The sequence below is a fragment of the Struthio camelus genome, chromosome 2 (assembly GCF_040807025.1).
Source record: "Struthio camelus isolate bStrCam1 chromosome 2, bStrCam1.hap1, whole genome shotgun sequence".
In the NCBI taxonomy this organism is placed as follows: domain Eukaryota; kingdom Metazoa; phylum Chordata; class Aves; order Struthioniformes; family Struthionidae; genus Struthio; species Struthio camelus.
Genome location: NC_090943.1, coordinates 68,708,057 through 68,727,878, shown reverse-complemented (window position 1 = coordinate 68,727,878; position 19,822 = coordinate 68,708,057). Strand labels below are relative to the sequence as shown.

General features: G+C 36.9%; 1 protein-coding gene across 2 annotated transcripts in view; it reads right to left on the bottom strand.

Annotated features, from left to right (window-relative positions):
- Positions 1–1,118: 1,118 nt before the first annotated feature.
- RPRD1A (regulation of nuclear pre-mRNA domain containing 1A) overlaps positions 1,119–19,822 on the bottom strand; it is a 44,018-nt gene continuing 25,314 nt past the window's right edge. Inside the window, exons 7-8 of one of the 2 annotated variants that reach the window (XM_068936176.1) lie at positions 2,856–3,052; positions 2,048–2,192 (exon numbers count right to left, since the gene is read on the bottom strand). In XM_068936176.1, coding sequence (XP_068792277.1) covers positions 2,903–3,052 — 150 coding nt within the window. In that variant the 3' untranslated portion in view covers positions 2,048–2,192; positions 2,856–2,902. Of the gene's footprint in view, positions 3,053–19,822 lie in introns of both variants that reach the window. The other variant, XM_068936175.1, reaches the window with a different exon arrangement.

Sequence of the window (19,822 nt, the reverse complement as noted above, 5' to 3'; positions counted from 1 at the left end):
TCAAGCCCTCTTTTCCAAACAAATTTTGAGGGATAATTAAAAAAAAACCCTTCAACTATTAAACATTCCTTGAAGTAAACAATTTCACAGTAAAACAAAAAATATATATACAGAAAATAGCACTTTCAAAATTAAAACTTATATACATCAGGAAAAAGTTGAGATTTTTTTCCTCATTCTTTTATCAGTGCTACATGTCTGTAGATAAGCAATATTATCACTAAGAGTTATAAAGAGAAAAAACAAGTCTATTGTGTTGGTTTTAATGCTCTTGAGAGATCAAGGAAATTCAGCATTCAATTTCATTATTATTTTAAATTAAGGTAGCAAAAGACTGTATAAGCTTAACATATTCCCCCAGTTTTGAATATCCAAGGCCTAGATCCTTCAATAGACTCTAAGCAAGCCATGCCATTGCAACTGTAGTCACCTTTGGGTACTCATTAAGTTTTCCATGGATGGGATTCAACCAGAAACTCACCAGTGGGCTTTCTCATTTTATGATTTGTTTTACAATTCTTAATGAAGTACTGTTTCAATATTAATCACAAATTTTCTGCTATTCTTTAGCAACAGTAAACTTTAACTGCAGCTGTAATACTTGTGCATGTATATCTACATTTATATAGCTAAGGTTTAACATGCTAGAACAGAATTATTTAAAGCATGAAAATTGTATCTAAACTTTCATTCTCTTATCATTAAAGATGACAATAGATTTTATTTAATTTTACATCTTAAACTAAAAAAGACTGTTCTGGGCTATTTATGGTTAACTCTTTTCCTGTGGAATGGAAAATTGCCACTCAAAACTGTTATAAATCTTTGGACAGCTAGCAAGGGCTGATGAACTATTTTCAGCATTCCTAGCTGTCAATCAGAATTTTTGATGAAATTAATATTCTACATTGCATCATCTTTTTTTAAATCTCAGGGAAAAAATGAACATTGATTTCTTTTAGTTTTAAATTCCCACAGGCAAAACTTGATATCCTTTTTTTTTTTTTTTTTTTTTTTTTTAAATCTACAGATCCATGTCCTCTCTAACTGCTGGGTAACGTCAAACTTTGTATGGAAGAAGGAATGCTATGTCAACTGTTTGTATTTTTATCTTTTGGTTTTTTTCCTCTCTTAACACAGTTTAATTCATGGCAACTTCCATAAGAAAGGATAATTGGACTGAGGTGCTTATGTTTGAGTGTAACTATTTTCAAGAGAAATATTATCTTCTGTTCAACAAATATTCTAGAGATTAGTCCTATGGAAGTCAATGACAAGTGCCAAATTACTATCTTCAACAATTTCACACCAGGACTATGCTGAATCATTGGAATCTTTGAGAAGGTAGAACAGACTGTTTTTAAGAATTTGCTTTCATGTGAGAAGGAGCGTTAAATTTGTAAGCTTGAACTTAACTGATGCAAAACAATGTCTGACAAGTGCAAACCCATGAACAAAATGTTATCATTAAATACTCAGATGACATATCCAACTCAAACACTTCCAGCCTAGGTTTTCAAGGTCATTTAAATGCCAAAAGGTGCAGACAGACATTTTTAAAATCACTCCTAAACAGTTAAGTGACTAATTCCAATTGACTGAAAAGAGCCAAAACTTTCTGGCGAGCCACTAGGTGCTTATCTGTATCTTTAGGCTTGTAAGTAAACTTAAAAGCTGGCACTTAGTATAGTAACAAGGAGTTTTCACAAGTTTAGCTACCCATAGACAAACATCACATTTGTGCCATGCAAAGGATCTTTTTAAAAACATCTGTTCAGCACTATTTTTCCATAGTTTAAATTATACATAGGCCTGAACTGTCTCCTCCTTTTCTGAGAAAAAAGGTGAAGATCTAGAAACGTTTGCTGGAGCGGTGGGAAGTAAGGGAGCAGTAGCTCACTCTGGCCTCCTAGGTTTCTCAATGGAAGAGGATGATTTGGCCCAAAGCTACCACACGGCTGCCCTACAACATGGTGCTATCATGCTGCTGCACATTTAAATGGCGTATAGCGTTGTCAGATTTTAATAACAGACATTAAACAATAGGGACGGTTTAGAGAATGGCCTTTCACTTTAATTAAAGTTGTAAAATGGCCTCACATTTCTGGGATCAGCTTTTTTAGATGGAGACGGATGTTCCAGAAAGGGATTAGAATACAAATGAATGGTCCCCCAACTAGGAAACTAAGCAGCTGTAAAAAGAAAAGTTACCGTTTTGATACCTAATTAAAATGGTCAATTGTATATATATTTTTTTAAATACTAAACTATTGCAACATTTTGAGTCATTTAAAGATGATGTGTTCAGTGTAACATGATTTATGTTTTCCAATACAAAATTGGAACATTTACTTTAAAATAAACCACCTGACTTGTTTTGGAAGTGGGTAAGTTAAACATAATAGTCAGTAAGATCACTTTTATCTTTGCATTAAATTGCAATAACCTTCTTACAAACACAAGGTTGTGATTTCCATAATGCTTATGTTTCATAATGTTTCAATGCCTTCCTAGTCATTGAAATGTGTCAACTTAGGAGCATACTTCAAAGTATGCTTTGATTATATATGGATCTACATTAAATATAGGGTACATAAGAAAAATCTTACCAGTTTTTTTTACAGGGTATCCAACAAAATTCTGTACAAAATATAAGATAATTACCCATTCTTTAATGTAATAGACACAGATGCCACTCTTTTATAAATGTACCCTTATGTTCACTTGCCAATAAAATAGTAAACAAATCAACTTTTTGAACCATTTTTTTTATAAATTATTCAGAGTATTTTTACTGACACTCTCCAACAATATACAAAAATAATACTACAAGAGTACCAAGCAGTATGACCTACCCCTCATTTCACAGAAAAGCAGAGGCTATGGAAGGATGTTCTTACAATCAGTCGTCACTGTAGATGTCTCCTGCGAATGGTAGGTGTACGTGGCTGCCCGTGACATTGGGGAGTCGCGAGAGATCAGGAAGGTTCTGGATGCGTGACCTGAGCTCTTTCCGGACTTGGGACACTCTGGCTAGCTTGCGCTTGTACTCCTGTAATGTAGAAGCATTCAATATGAGATTCGTCTTCTAATACCATCGCTAGTATTTATTGCACTTGACATTTTCTAGATAATGGATTCCTTCAGCAAGTGAGATGACTAAATATTCTTTAATATGTGAGAATCCAGACAACAAGGTATTTTAGAGATAGAGTCATCAGCTGTAGGATTTGCTCAGCATTTGACTTTGGAACCATATCTATGGGGCTTTTTTGCTTTTGAGCTGGAAATAGATAAACACTAAACAAGAGAAAATATCCCAGCTGACACAAGTACATACATTTCTGCATGAAGCTAATAAAATGGGGTTATTCTTAGAAACTGTGGTAAGGATATTAAATACACACATGTTGCTCTAAATCAAAGAGTAGGAAGATAAATTTACTGATGTCAGAAAAGTTACTTTCAGTTTGTAATAGCGAAAGAAACAAAAAACACCAAATACCTCCCAACTAGGTCTGTTGATCAGCCCCATTAAGTTGATGAATCGTAAGTATTCAGTACTGATTATACAATAAGAATCCTATTGCATCAATACATTTATGGATTCAACCCTGCCTTCTCAGAAACTTTTTGAATAATGGATTTAGGACTTCATACTATACTGCAATACATGTCAAACCACTCCTAATCAAAATATTTAATGATTATGAAGCACTTTTCACATGAAAACTAACACTATACAAGATAAAATATTCAACACTGTAAACCAGCGCACCGTAAGATAGTTAGTGCTCACCTATTAGGAATACTAGATGTAATGAAGAAAATCAGCTTGTATAAGATGAAGACAGAGTGAATCCAAAATATAGGAAGATTAGGCTATAATTTACTAGAATATTTATATTTTTAAAACTTGGAAACACATTTCTTTAGGGAATAGGAAAGATTTAGTATTAGCCGGGAAGCAGTGTTCCTGAAGGTAGCCTGTATTTCACATCAAGTGCACACCCTTTTTAGCGGGGCTGCAGGTTTTGCTGCAGCTAGGGAATGGCTGGAAATGACAGGAAAAAGTTACTCTACCAACTGGATATCCTTGGCTATGCAAGGATAACCAAGAACTGATGATTACGACCAATAATAATGAAAAGAGTTCTAAGTCGTCCTATAAAAGCGCCAAACATAAATACTGGCAGTTGTCAGCAAGTACAGAAACACTGCGCAAATGACTACAGATGACAGCAATCATTCCATTTACAAGGTCTGAAAATAACTTTAAATTTTTTTTTCTATATTGTTAAAAGCACAGAAAAAGAAGGAAGACCAATGAAAAGACCTTTTTGTAGTAGAACTCAAATGTTAAATAGCTGGGGCATGATCCAGACTATGGACAAGGTCCAATATCCATAAATGCAAAGTCTGCTACCATAAGCGGCAGAGCAGCCTTCTTACAAAGGGCAGTAAGACATCATCTGTAACCAACAGAAATCTCAAATTCCTAATGAGAAGGTAAAACACAGGTAAAAATAATTTAAATCTCTGCAGAGTAAGAGAGAAAAAAAAAGTGCCTCTGAATTATGACTATCAGTTCCTTAATATAATTCATATTTAAAATTGGAATATTCCATACAGTTCAGAGTCTTATGAAGTATCAAACACAGTGAAAACTATATAGATTCATAGTTAGCAGAAGTTTAAACGTTCGGTGATTGTGCATAGGACAAAGGAGCATTCCTTTTATGATGCAGATGAACAAAAAAAGTCTTGCAATTGAAAGCGCATTTTTGCTAGGAAAACAATCACTTGGTCTCATTTGCCGAAATCACTGTTACTGATGCAGGTGTTGTCAAGAAGTGGCTGTGAAAATGAAAGACTGTATCCTGACTGGTTCACAGTAATGCCCAAAGGCTACAAATACTTTACTGTTTAACATCTAACATTACAGCAGTATCCAGAGTCCTCAGTGAGCTGATTTTGTACAAGAGCCACAGTCCTTTATCTCTATCAGAGTCTACGAATCTGATAATAGAACACTTCATGCCTTTTTCACTATTTGTTTTAGTCCAGCTTGCAGGAATGTACTCCTGACTATTATTTCAGGGAACAGATTTTAAACTCATAGGAAAAGACAGGTTTCATTGTTTAGTAAAGCAAACAATCTGTCAGCATATACAACCCTACTTTTAGAGCATAGCTGACTGGAGATTGAGCTGGCTACCCAGAAATACAACAAGCTTGAAGCTAAGAGACTTGACCTCAGTCGTGGAAAACATACTGCTGTACAGAAGAGGGCAAGTGGAACTGCAAGCAGAATCAAAATGCTCAACAGGCTCAGAATTAGTTAAAAACAAAAGCAAAAAAAATTTACAAAATAACCGCTGGAATGATTTTAAAGATCTTGTGTATAAAACAGCTGAATTCTGACCAAGCACATCGTCTGTCGATTAAGAATTGTGAAGCAGCAAATCAGCATCCCTTCAAAAGCTGAAAGTGAGAGGCCAGGCAAATAAGCACCAATCAAATTGGTAGCTATATTCTCTCAAGACTTTGCTCCAAAACCTCTGAATTGTGCCTTACATTAGATTACCAGTGGCTTGACTCCATCAAAATTCCCTTTTCCTGGTAATAAATCATTTCCATAGTAACATCACATTTCTGAAATCCATCACGGTCCATACAAATTTCATCTGGGCTTTGTTGCCTAGTGAATATCAGCTTGATCAATATTACTGAGAGAAGATTCCTTTTTCTGAATAAGGAGAATGTTCTCACAAATTCGATCTCCCATATATAGCCTTCCTCCTCAGCCAACACCATTAACATAATTCACACTCTCAGGGATTCAAAAGTCAATTAGCATTCCTTAGGCCTTTTTAGAAATAGAGACCTTTGAGAAAGTTCACTTTTAGCATTGGTTTTAGCACTACTACAAATTAACAGTATAGTAAAAATGATGTAAGGTTTCATAATTTGCTATATACTATCAACGCACTAAAAGCTACTGAATACAATTTTAACACAATTTTGGTAGTGCAAAGCTTCTGCCAGATCTGCAACTACGGATTAGATGTCCATGACAATTCTCCCCGCCAAGTAGTCTTATTGTTCACCTGATCTCGAGCAGCTAACTTTCCATGACACTCCCCAAATCATTCTACCAAATCACCAGAGATGACCAGTTTTCATGACTGGTGAGTAAGTTCAAAAGAGGGCTAATTTTCAAAGTGCAGCCGTTTCACAGTTTTGAGATACCTTCAAAGGGGATGTTTTCCCACAGTTTTAAGTCTATGCAAAATCACTAGTCACTTCTGAAAGGTTTTGCTTCTGTACCTGTAGGGCTGCTAAAATAACTTTGATTACCTGAATAGTCCTGGACTGTTGGAAGACAGGCATCAGGTATTCAGCACAAACAATGCTATTTACAGGTTTCTTTTATCATAATAGTATGCACGTGTATATACATCCTTTTACTCAGTATATGTACTGAAAGCATGATTTAATAATTAGAGTAAGAGACTGGGAATACAAACTTTAGGCTTTATTTCTGATATTGTTACTCAGTCAGAAATGCTAAATACAACTAATTGACAATTTATTCACATTGTTGACACTCTTAACTACAGAAATCCTTGTAGAGAATTTCAATTTCATTTTCATTATACTGATTTTAACATATATTTCAAATTGTATCTGTATAAACAAGGCAAAATCAAGCTATTTACTTCACACCATCAAGGACAGGCAAAAGTATGATGTTTTCTTCTGTCACACTGAGCAGAATTTGCATCGCTTGCTACCTACAGAGAGTCTTACTCTTGGGATAAATGCACAACTTCACGTATGGGGTTAAAGTCTTTTCAATTTCTTCCGTGGTCTAAGATAAGACTACTTTTAAGCAATAACTTTTGGTTTTTCCAGTCATAACAGTAGGTTTAGGAGATACAGAACAACTCATTTTGCTAATTAGAATGCCCCTAATTACTCAAGTTCCCATTATTTTGAGAGAGTACAATAGGGAGTTTTTGTGAAAGAAATGCCAGCAATATATTGCTTCCACTTCCACACCTAGACCAAAAGTATTTCCCTGTCAAGTAAGTGCCAGACAAAAGGGCCAAATAATTTGTGATGAGACACCACAACCATCAAGAATAATAAAAATATAGGCAGGCCAATCAGGTTATTCACTGTGTAGCATAAAATATTTCCCTTCCAACTGAAATAGTTTGAAATAGATCTTCATATAGAGTTTCTGCGATCATCTTATACATATACTACAGCTAAAACAACTTGGACCTCAATGGAAACACCTTCTCCTTTACAGCATATATCTATAAGGATACAGCATGCCTCAAAATACTGTGTAGCAGCAAATATATAGCAAAGGGAAAAAGCATGCCTGTCCGATTCCAAAGCAAGAATAAAAGATTCACAGAAACACATAAATATTTAATCGGGACCCTTGTTAGCTTTAGAAAGAAACATAAGGTGGAAATCAATAGTCTTAATACTTTTTCGGCTGTTGAGGGCATGTGGGTGCAAAAGGATCCATGGCTTGCAGGTACATCAGGCTTAAAACTGAGATCTCTGATGTTCTAGGTCAGTTCCAACCTTCTGATATCAGGTGCAGAAGTAGGTGTCCCATCCCAGCACAAAGGCTTCTCATCTGCTGTGTGCAACAGCACAGAAACCACTAGAAATCTTGAAAGCTTCAGCTGAAGGCAAGCAGCATGTGAAATCTTGACATCTAGATTTTCAAGTTCCCAAACATGGTATTTATTTATAGACTCCACCTTATAAAAACCTAGGGCATCACCCTGTCTGGGTAGCTTTCTGCAAGAAAGACTGACACCTGGCCTTAGAGGAGTCAGGTAAATCTCACTGTCCCTCAGAAAAATACATGAGCAGGGCTGAATTTTGTGCTGCCTTTAAAAACTAGACAAGCCTCAGGTTCCTCACTACTATGATTAAAGGCTCAGCCTATTCACCAGTGTTAAAGGTGTGCAAAACCCTGAAATAGCTTAGCATGGAAGACACCAAACAGAATCTAAATGCATCTATATGCACTACATACACACAGGCTGGAAAATCAAGGACAGTCATGACAGGCTTAGGAAAGGTCTGACTTGCATAGCTTAGTTTTGTCTGTTTACCAGAAAACATATTTCTGAAAAAAAGCTTCAGCTTTCCAGTACACAACCATCTATCACTTCTCCATTAGGCCTTACTACATTTGGTGAAAAATAGATAGTGCTGAAATAACGAGGATCTATTCTATTTATTCCTCATTGTTCTATGCATTGCCCTATACACTGTTTATTATAACATGTTATCCAGACTCTGCTCTGTATGAAGATTTACTTACATCCTCATAGTTTTCTTAGAGGCAATTACAAAGCAATCTATTCTTCAGAAAACTTCTTTAAGCTGAGGGAGAGATCACAATCAAAAGCACCCATTAGTTTTGAGCATCTGGCTTTCCTTAGTACATAAAATTTTAAAGAACATAATACTTCAAAGCAAATTTTCTTCATTAAGTTAAAATATAGACTCCTCCATACATCTGAAAATGAAACATTAGGAAGCAATGAGCTCAGAAGTGCACAACCCACATAATAAATTGCTGACCACCTGGGGAAACTTTGATTAAGTGACTTTATCTAATATTAACTGGTATGCTGTGCTATCGACAGGAATACACTACACATCTTTAGGTTGTAAATTCCTGAGTGCACTGATAATAAATAGAAACAAAGCCTCTTAGCGGGGCATTTCCTAGATATTTTACTCATCAGAAGGGTGAGTATCAGAAACATGAAGTCCTTCACAGTGGTTAAAAACTGCTCTTCCCTTTTCTTGAAAATTAAACTTCTTTCCCCAGCCTCCTTCAGTCTAAACTTGGGTCTCAAACCTCATTCACCTCAGTCTTGACTCCTGGTCTCTGTCTCCATTCCTCCATTCCTCAAATACCATTCCTAGACCCAAGCTCTTCACCCAGCAAGGCTATTCAACGCCCCTCAGACTCCCTGTCCTGTTTGTATTTACATTCAGTACATACACTTACAAGTGTTTTTTGTCCAACTGCTCTAATTTCCTTCCTTTCTGGCTCTCTGAATTCCTCCCTCTCCAATCTTGATCTTCACTTACCACTCTGTCTACAGTTTTGGCTGTTTCTGGTTCCAGTTCCACCTACTTCTCCGCAGTCCTTTACTCAGCCGCTCCCTGTTCACTGCCTGTACAGTATATCCATGAGATTTCTCTTACCTCGTACTGGGTTTTGGTTCCAGTCTTTTTGTCCAAAGGAATTCCAGCTCCTCCATTTCAATCCTGAGTGATGTCACCCTCTTCGGGCCTGTCAGTTCCTTCCTTCATATTTCCTCAGCCAGCTGATCTCTTCTCCTCCCAGGCTCTGTCCTCTATTCCACTCTTTACCTACTTTAATGTCTATTCTCCTAGATTCCATCCCAATCTCTGTAGCCCCCAGTTCTAAATTCTATAGGCATTTTTCCCAGTTCTACATTCACATCAGTCGGCATCCACCTCCCCATTAGACTCATGGAGACCATGGACAACATACCAACTTCATTTCAGGTGCTTGGCCCATGGTCATCACAGAGTATAGCTGTCTAGAAAACTGACTGCTGGGGAAGTCTTCTTAAGCCGGAACTGGAGTAATCTCCAGCAGAGAAACTCTTCATGGATGTTAGTATTATCTCACAAGTCTCTGATGAGGATATTCGAAGAGAGATTTTTCCAAAGGCTTGTAATTTCATTAAATTCAGGTTGATTTTCTCTTGTACATAAAAATGCATGTCCCTGACAGAAAGAAGGGTTTCCCTATTCCATAATCCTTTGAAAAGGAACATGAATTATGTCATCTCAAAGGAAAGGACATTTCTGAAGATGGCTTTATGATAAACTTGTTCTTAGTTTCATTCTTGGAGTTCTTAGTTTCATTCTTGGAGATGAACTGTTAGCCAAAACTTTTCTCAGCACAGAAATCTGGTCAATGTTTGGGAAGGTTAAAGCAAAGAAAGTAGGGACTTATAAGCTTAATTACAAGCGGTGTTACTAGGCTGACTTCATTTATATTTACCTCCACTCAATCAACAAAAGTTCCACAATGATGTATATTAATTTATAAAATAAATTACTATGTAAAGACACTGCTTTAATTAGAGAATCTTTTATGGGACAATGACTCAAAGCATTTCAATGGCAGATATGATCAGCAGCTCCAATGAAAGATGTCTGTCTGAGGTTAAATTTTGGCTACTTTCCTGTATTTCATTATCTGTTATAGGATTTGTATCTGGTTGGAAATTCAGCCATTACAATAAACTCAAAGCTGCACATTTTTAGGAGATACTTTAATTACACTAAATTCTTAAATCTCAACTCTTAGCTGATAGGAGGAAGCTCTGAAGAACTTCTGATGTCAAGGAATCAGGCACTTTGGAACAATTCTTAGTAACTACACTCAAACAAATATTCAAGTCGATACTCTATACAGTAAGACACACAAGGGCTAAAAGAACAGTTTTGGAACTAAGAAAATAAAAATGAAATGGTCTCAGGTTTAGAGATAGCTTTTTAAAGTTTCAGCTATTCACAAATGATCCAAAAGGAATCCAAATTCTGAAAGCTATCAGGGATCAACTTTGAAGGAATCTATGCATGGAACAGTTTGGTTGTTCATTAGAAAAAAAACAGGTCTTTAGCAATGCATTTAAGAACAGTTGTGTAAAGTCTTCAGGCTCAAATGTTTACTGTACCTAACGGCTGAATTCTAGAAGTTATACTTGTCCAGCATAGGCTCTTCATTTCATACAACCCTTGCCTACAGGTCATTACAATGGTCTCAATTCAGACTACAGATTCCATATGTGCAGCTCATCTTTCTAAAGCCAATGCTGTGTCCAAGTGCAAAAATGTGTACTCTCATGTTCATTATTTAACAGAGACAAACATACATATGAAAGTATGACAATGCTATAAAGTCAAGCCTACTAGTAGCTATTTTGAAGATGAAAGCGGAGCCTGAGAATGAAAGCAACACTTCAGATCATCAGGGAGGGGATTTACCTACAGCTAGCCAAGAGACAAAGGTTTCAGGTCCTACTTACTTTTACTCTGAAAAAGACTTCTCTATTAAGTATGAGACCTAGTTTTATAGTAACGCGGTTAAGCACTAGCAGCTGTCTAGTGGTAACAGCACAGAGCTTAAAGCAGGCTAATGCATACACTTTTTACAATCGCAGTGTGGACACAGTGAAGCGTTAACCCGTGAGCAAGAAAGGAAAAAAATGAGAAGTATTTGATTCAGAAGTGTTTGATTGATCTGAGATTGGGATATTAACTATATTTCAAGTGAGACTAATATAAGCAATATGGATGAAGGACCTCAATATCCTGCTACAGATGTGCCCAATGCTGTTGGCCTTGTTTATCTAAGTAATCTATCAACGCAGGCCACTCAAGACTCTTAACAAGCTCTTCAAACTAATTTCTTTCTTTTTTTTTTTTTTAATTTCCCTCTGTTATTCTTCCAATTCATAAATTATTCCTATAAAACTTTAAGAAACTGATGCAAAGGACAACAATCACACAATTTCAGAAAAATCTTTTACATGAAGGATATGTGGCTATTTTTAAAAGAGATTTTGAAGGGAATTTCTCAAAATAAACCAAGAAATGCCAGGGAGTCATAAAACCTGTGTACACTCTAATAAATTTTACAAGCTAGACAGTTTCATATTACACTTGCCGAATCATTCTCACAGTTTCAATATGTGGGTTGATACATCCTTTGTACAGATATGGATTCTAAAGAAGAGCATTTAATTACAGCTTGAAGATGAGCATCCACAAGTCTCATTTACTTTAATGGGAGTTCTGAGTGCTCAGCATCTCTTGATAATTGAAAACATAGCTGAGTAGTTTCATTAGTCACATAAGCAATGTAAGACACACTTGATATGCTGCATAATAGTTCTGTTTTTTCTCTCCTTTTAGGAGTGTGAAATAGATGCTTCAAATGCAGTGTTTAGTGATGGGTATGGGCGTGTGAGACAGGTAAGTCCGGAAAAGTAAGTCTACTGCACAGCAGCAGGAGATATTCTGACTCATTCTCTTCTTGAACCTGCCTTCATATGTCCTGTGGGAATATTCCCATGAAAGCTTTTCACTACATGAGGCAAGCAAACAGCCACACCTCTTCTACAGCCAACAAGAAAGGAGCAGTATCTTAATTCCCTGGCGGTGCCCATAGATACAAATTCCACCGTGTAAAAAACCAAATGCCTACTCTCCAGCCTTAGTATTAAAATATTATGTTGAGAATTCTGTCCATAAGGGGGGTGACAGCATTGACAGACTACAAGAAAGAATCACAGTTTAAAAATCTTTTCTCAAACAGCCAATTTCATGTAGTAAATTTGCCATGCCAACCCTTTTTAACATTATTGACCCAACTCTGAATTGCTCAAATGGCTAATTTTATAATAGAAAAGGGTTTAAAAAGTTGTTGCTAGGACAGAAATTATGAGCAACCACAGGAAAAAAGTCTAGAGAGAAAGAAGAACTTAGAACAGTTAAATAATATTAAAGAGAACATGGAAAGAAATTTGCAGCAGGTTTTTTTTCCTGAAATTTTCTTCCCCATTATGAGCTATTTTCATCCAAAAAGCCTACAGCTTGCAATAACCACGTTAATGCACATCCTTCTGTGATTTACTGATAAAAGAATACATATCAGAGGTTAGCAATCATTTTTAAAATGTCTTAGCTTTTAAAAACATCTTTCATCCATTCAAGCCACCTGTGTTTCATTACAAAAAGGCTTTTTAAATGATTATCCTTGTTTATGTAACAGCTCTAAGAATCCCTGTGGTTTCTTTGTTTTGTACGTCTGGATTTATATCCAGTCTTAGATGAAGTGACCCTTGAAGATCTGGTCACTGGGTCAACATAGTAAGTTAAACGTTGCTAAAATTATTTATTATTATGATATTTATACATAAAATTAGAGTAGTTCAATAGATATTTTCAAAGGAAAAATTCAAATAATGGAAAAAATTCTTTAGTTCTTTCAATTTTCATCCAATTTTTATAAATGAGTATTTTGGAATGGAGGGGGATATGGGGAAGAAGCACAGTCTGCAAAATACAGTATTTCAGAGTTTTCTAATAAATCACTCTATTGTAATTTCTGAATTTTCAGTAGGTAGCAATAAAACACCTGAAATCTGCTACTCTATCATCAGGTCTTTCACTGAATTTCCTAAATTAGCTCTTTTAGGTTTCTAAGATGTTGAAAAAATAGAATTATACAAAGTAGTACATAGCCTGAATTCCCTGGTTTTCCACATGCTTCCTACATGTCAGTGTACAAGTCACTTAGGTACATTTTCACCAGGTACATTACCCCGGTGGTCTTTGTGTGATAGATACCTCAACTTTCCCTCTTATCCACATAAAATCCACTCTCACAAACTTGGACTGAAACAATGGAGACGGCACTCTTGATGCAGATAACAGCTCACATCACAATCAAATTGAATACACGGCTTAAATTGCAGGGCAATTTAAGAACGTCTAAAATACTTTTCCATCTGTCCTCTGCTTGTTCAGTAGTCCATTAAGACTGGACTGTCCATAAGCTCACACTTCCAGATCTCTCATAAACATTACATTTGAAAGAAAAAAATAGTAACTAAACTAAGCCTAGCATCAAGGCAAACAAAACCAGCAGGTCCGAGCCTTTGGATGAAGTAAGTCAGAGCCTTTGGATGAAGTTCAGGCAAGTGTAAAACGGTCAACTTCTCTGCCAGTAAGCTGCTTTGGAAGGCTTCGGGCACAGCAAAACAGCCTGTCAACACACGTTTTAAGATTGGCAGTCTGCTGGACACAATCAGTTGCAGGGCGGAGAAAGTGTTTATAAAGAAGCAATAAAACTGTTCTTTGGGTATGTTACCAGCCTGCTCTGAGGTAAATGGCTGGAGTACCAAGCGTGGGCATGCCATTTTCCTTCCATTCTGTGGTGCAACTGCCATGCAAAAGGGCATGTGGAAGAGGAAACATATGACAACAAGCAGCACTAGTAAAACCCTTGCACCAAAAATTATGATGCAGTCTTAAAGAGTGACTGTAAGTGTCATCACCACGCGTTTAAATTCTTTGAAAGGGCTCGTCTTGTAAAGGAAAAGGTAATTTATCTGCTGGCATCCTGCAAACCCACCCTAGAGTGAAAAATCAAGCTGGCCAGGGAACATAAGCTGAAAGGGCTTAGCAGGCCAAATGAGGCCCTCAGTGACACATTGGCAGCTCTAGCATGTACTTGATATTCAACAGCACAGCAAGCAGGGCTTGAACTGAAACGGAAAATAACTCTGTTGATAGCACAGAGAGAGCCCAACTGTTCCCCCTTTCACAGCTAAAAAGAATGAACTGTAAAAACATGCTTTTGTCACTATTTAGGGAAAGTGACTTGCTCAGAGCTACGTTAGCAAGAGCCAAGACAAGAGGGTCAAGTAAAACCAAAAAAATCCCTTGCCACAGTCACTAACATGTATGTGAGAATCTGCAGCAATGCAGGGCATGCTTCATGACCTTTCCAAACAAACTGAACTCTGGGGGAAAAAGGATGATCATGCAGTATGTCAAAGATAGTATGATATAGCATAAAATCATGCTATACACTGAAACATTCAAAGAGAAAGTACTGTTGAACAGAAACGTGCCATAAAAAAAGCACATAATATGCTTTACCAAGCAAATAGAGCTGTAAGCAACAATATAAGAGAACGCTTTTGGCCGTGGAACCTTTTGCAGACTGAATAGAAAGCATCTCCTGTGGAAATAGTTTTAATGCAAATTTAGACCTCACTTAATCGTCAGAATTGTAAGGTACCCATTCCACCCATTGTAGTACTGAGATTGTGCCTGCTACCCTTCAATGCAATTCATTTTTGCATTTATATTTTTTGCTGATAGTTTTTGGTTTTTGTTTTTTAACTGGAGGTCCAATTAAATTTAATATTTTCAGTCAACTTTCTCTTCCTGATATCTGAGCACTGGCTTATATACAGAAAATACATTTTCTGTTTTAAACCTTAAATCATAATATAATTCCAATTTTTCAAATTAAAAAAAATACATATTTAAATACTAAACCTTTATCAATTACATCAAATGATGCACATCTGGAGTTTGTGCTCAGCATTTCGTAACTGAAGATAGCTAAACTCAGATTACATATTTCAAATAGCACTTTAATCTTTATTAAATTTGCTTTATTAAGGGTAGCTTCTGTAATCTCTCTTCCTCTTTTAGGTATTATTACCTAGCTTGATATGAATTATTCAGATATCAAGAAGACAATGAATACTTACAGGTAACTCCAAAATTGAAGTTCAAGTGATCAAGACTGTTCTACAGCCCACATATGAAAAACTCAGAAGCTCAAGAATTGTTGCCTACTATTGAACAGAGGCATAAAGACAAAATCTACATCTGCTACTGAGTGTGTAAAATTTCTCAGGGTATTTTGCATGAAGAGAACATTAATTCTCCACCAACTACAGTGGCTGTTTTCCAGCATGGCTTAGGATATTTGCTAATTTGTACAGGCATAAGTACAATGGGGAGGACAGGAAGGGAAAAAATTGAGATGTTCCTAGTCAGCACAGCAACAGGTAGCTTCTTTGTCTTGAACCTTATGATTTATTTGAAAATTTTCTATTAATAGTCATTTTACCTTCTGCACATACATCCAAAAAATTTTTCTCAACTATCTAGCTTGAAAGCAGTTGCAGGATCCTTTAGAGTCCAATCTTACTGATTACACAAATAATAAGGAAGTATTCCTCTAGGACTCAAGAATTAGCACTAAGTGTAACAGCTCTGCTAGAGTGTGGGATTGGGAATAACAGAAGGCCCTCTTTGTTCCACAAAACTGGCCTGGATTCTTCTCTCGGCATAAGGCAGAGGACACTAATCAGCCAGGAAAAAAACCAAAAACAAAAACAAAAAACATTGATTCAAAGTGCTTTTCTTTGCAGGACTGCTGAGAACAATGGGTACAAACTGGCTGCAGAAGAAACAAGTCTGTTACATTTTCGAAAGCACAGGGCTGACTTTCTCTTATAAGCACGGTAACAAGAAAACTCATTGACAATCCACATAAATGACAGATGAGAAGCCAGCCAGGAAACCAAAGGAGCAATGGCTTAAAGATTACTCTCTGGAGGACAACCTAGCAGACTCAACTTCTTGCTGCCATCTATGTTCTAAAATAGCACTATGGCACAGGAAGAAATCCAGAAAATGAGGAAATACTAGTTCTTGAGGGGAATAGGTCATCTGAAAAAGAAACGGGCATGCATTGGACAAAACTGTACTCGAACTTAGCTAGTTTCTCAGATGGTAGAGCATGGCCAGATGGTGCAGATTCTCCAGAAACAAATCAGTGTTCATACTGAGCATACTTTCTGTTTTGGGTTTGTACCTCTTAACTCTGCTTGTGCTTTAATCTACAACCCTCCTGCCTTGGGATAAAAGGCTTTGAGATAATATCGGTTTGGAAGAATATCTGGTTTCCTTCACACTTATGAATATTATGAACAAGGACTTCCCACTCCTATATTTTCAGATAATGCTATAGCTAACTGCAGCATGCAGGTTATGGCTAAGAGAGCAAATTAACAGGTATACACATAAAAACTAATTCTCTCCATAGAGATGGTATCTAATATTGTTCTATGGCGAATCATGGGTTTCTCTACTGGAAAGGCACTCAATTAACTACAGAATCTATGAAAGTGAACACAAGAAATGCCTGGTTTTCAAGTTGGCATGCTAAACTCTTTTGCTAAACGGTCAGCGTATGCGATACTAATGACAGTGGTACACCTTCCAAGCCTAAGCTTTTTAAAACCAAAGACTGCTTAATGTATCATCGGCATTGCTTTCTCAGGGCAAAACACGAGAAATGGTAAATACGAAAGACTGAAGATGTGGCTGGAACCTAACCATCAAAAAACAGTTTAGTTTAAGCTTAAGATTTTTCTGGATGTCAAATGATTATCACTGTCTCGGAGGCCAAGTGCTCCAGAATAAAGCTGGCACAATGACGGTAGAGCTCGCTCAATCATCTGTCAAATAGGCTGACCTTAAAGACAAGCCACCACCTTCTAACCATGGCTCACTTTGGCTGATGGACGTCAATTAGCTCCATCACTACTAACAGGCAACTTTAAATGGGAAATTTCATGATGCTTCTAGTATACCTCTGGAATTTAACCAGTTTTCACCTTGATGCTCTGAATACTTAGGCAACGAAAAGCACCAGTTTCAGCTTCTCTGTTGAGTCTTGATGAGTATGATAGTAACCAATAACCAGGTAGAGAGAGGTAAGAAAGAGGAGATTCTATAAAAATGCAACATTCTTAATGTCATCTTAGTGACCACTGTACAAGGAGAAGGCAGACGTGATATAGCAGAAAAAACTCTGCATGCAGCAGAGCTTTAAGATTGGTTCATGTGCGGGGTGCAAAACGGTCTCCGCATCCAGTTTACAGAGTCTCAGAGACGAAGCAGCATACAGAAGTCTTCCTTGGAAGTGGGGAGGGAAGGGGAGGGGAAGGCAGAGGGAAATCTTTAATTTGCAGGCAGAGTGAAAGCTTATTTTTACAGTCAATTTTATATGTCACTAAACACAGGCCCACACCAAAATCAAAAGACTCACAGAGTAGCTTCAAATACTTTGGGACTTGTGCTAAATTACTAAATACTGATTTATATTCCAGCATATAGATGCACTTAAACTTCTATGATTTATTTAAAAAGCACGTGGCATTCTTCCCACTTCTCAACTCCTTCCCTCACCCACACATACAAATGATTTATAGCCAGTGACAGACAAACCCAGCTATGGAGAGAGAACTGATCATTTATGGCTGGGAAACTAGTCTGCGATTCAGGGAAACAAGGCTGGGGCCAGATATGCTGTTAATAGTAATTTACCTCCTCTGAGTCCTCATCTTGTCCACAAACAAAAAGGTAAGACATATTTGACTCACATTCTTCACTCAATTTTCTGTCCAATAAGTCACACTACATTCCTCTTCTGCCTACACCCCTCAACACACCGTTTTGATTAGCTTAAATAAAGCATTTGTTTGGTAATGTAAAAGTGTGAAAAATGAGTCACTAAAATTTGCTTTTTGACATTCAGACAATGCAAAGTATTCCAAACAATCCTACATAAGTATGTACCACCCTATTTCAAATACTGGATCTCTTTATCCTTTTTAAAAGGAAGAAAGAAAGAAAGGAAAAAAAAGGTTGTAACAGCAGATTCTTCATTTTCTTCATAGCACAGTTCTCAAATCAAGTAGACTGGTCTACAACAGTTTTTAAAATCAATTTAAATTCATAACGTATTCCTGAATTTCCAAAGCACTGAGAATTTAGAATCTGCTGTGAGGTCAATTTCACAGATGATGAAAACTAAATGGAGACACAAACCCAAGGATTTCATCTCATAACGACAACAAGGAAGATGATAATGCAGCTGGCAACAGGGAGAGAACAGCCTAAAAACATCAGTTCTTCAGACTAGTGATTTTAGAGAAATACTCATGTCAGTTTTATTATTGCACGCAAATACTTTCACCCTCAATCGCACTATTTATTCAAGATAAGGAGCACGATGGTAAAAAGTGTTCAATGAGTGGTAACTCTATTTGATTTCTACAAATAACTAAACCTCCTACCTCCATCCCACAGTAAATCCCAGTGGGCCTTCCATCCCTTCCCTCCCCTCCCCACCCCAACAACCCCTGATGTCTTCTATGGTCCCCAACATTTACTTTGGTGAAGAGCAGCAGCAGTTACGGCTAGTTCCAAGCTACACAAACTGACTGGAGAGTAGACTAAGGGGAAACAAAGCTATTGGAGCTTTCCTTTGGGTCCCTCTTCTATCTGTGTTTTCAGAAAACTAGTTTCTAGCAAACTTGTAAGGAACTAGACTATAACAATCGCCTCCCTGACAAATGAAAAAAGAATTGATAGGTAGCATGACTGCATTAGTCTAGTCTCCTGAGAAACCAGATCAAACAATGTCTGTAAGCCTTCTATGATAGCAGTCTACTCCTCTCTCCCTCCAAACACAGCCAGCACTAGCTGAGAAATGTTAGAAAAATGCTTGACGCTCTCTAAGCAACAATTAATCAAATCAACTTAATGTGCTTTTTATCTTGGAGATGCATCTTTGTAATACATTAATGGAATTAAATTCCAGGATGACATACAGATCATTCACAGAATTTATATGTCATCCTGGTTTGTTTCTCTGTATTCTTCCTGTATTCTGTTTTTCCTTATTTCCTTTATCTTTAGTCCATGGTTTTCCAGATTTTGACAGTGGTAAACTTTACCAACAACTTCAAAGTAGACTAATCTAGGATTCTTTTAGTTTTACCACAGCTGAAAAGCATCTCAACTGTTTCAGCATGAATGCAGAAATAAATCTACTCTGGCCCTTGCTTTTTGCCTAAATTAAATTTAAAGGAAAGCATAAGAGCAACCTTATACTACTATTAGCTGAAGGTCAGCAGTCCTATGGCAGAGAATTTTTTCCATCTCCCCCTTTCCACAGCCACGAGGCTAGAGAACTACTTCTCCGTGAGTACAACAGATGGGGAATATACTTATTGTTTCCTGATCTCCTGCTGATGTAGCTTTTTCCATTACTCTTTTCCATTTCTATTAACTCCTAAATAAGCATAATGCATACAACTTCAAGAGATCATCAGTAATCAGT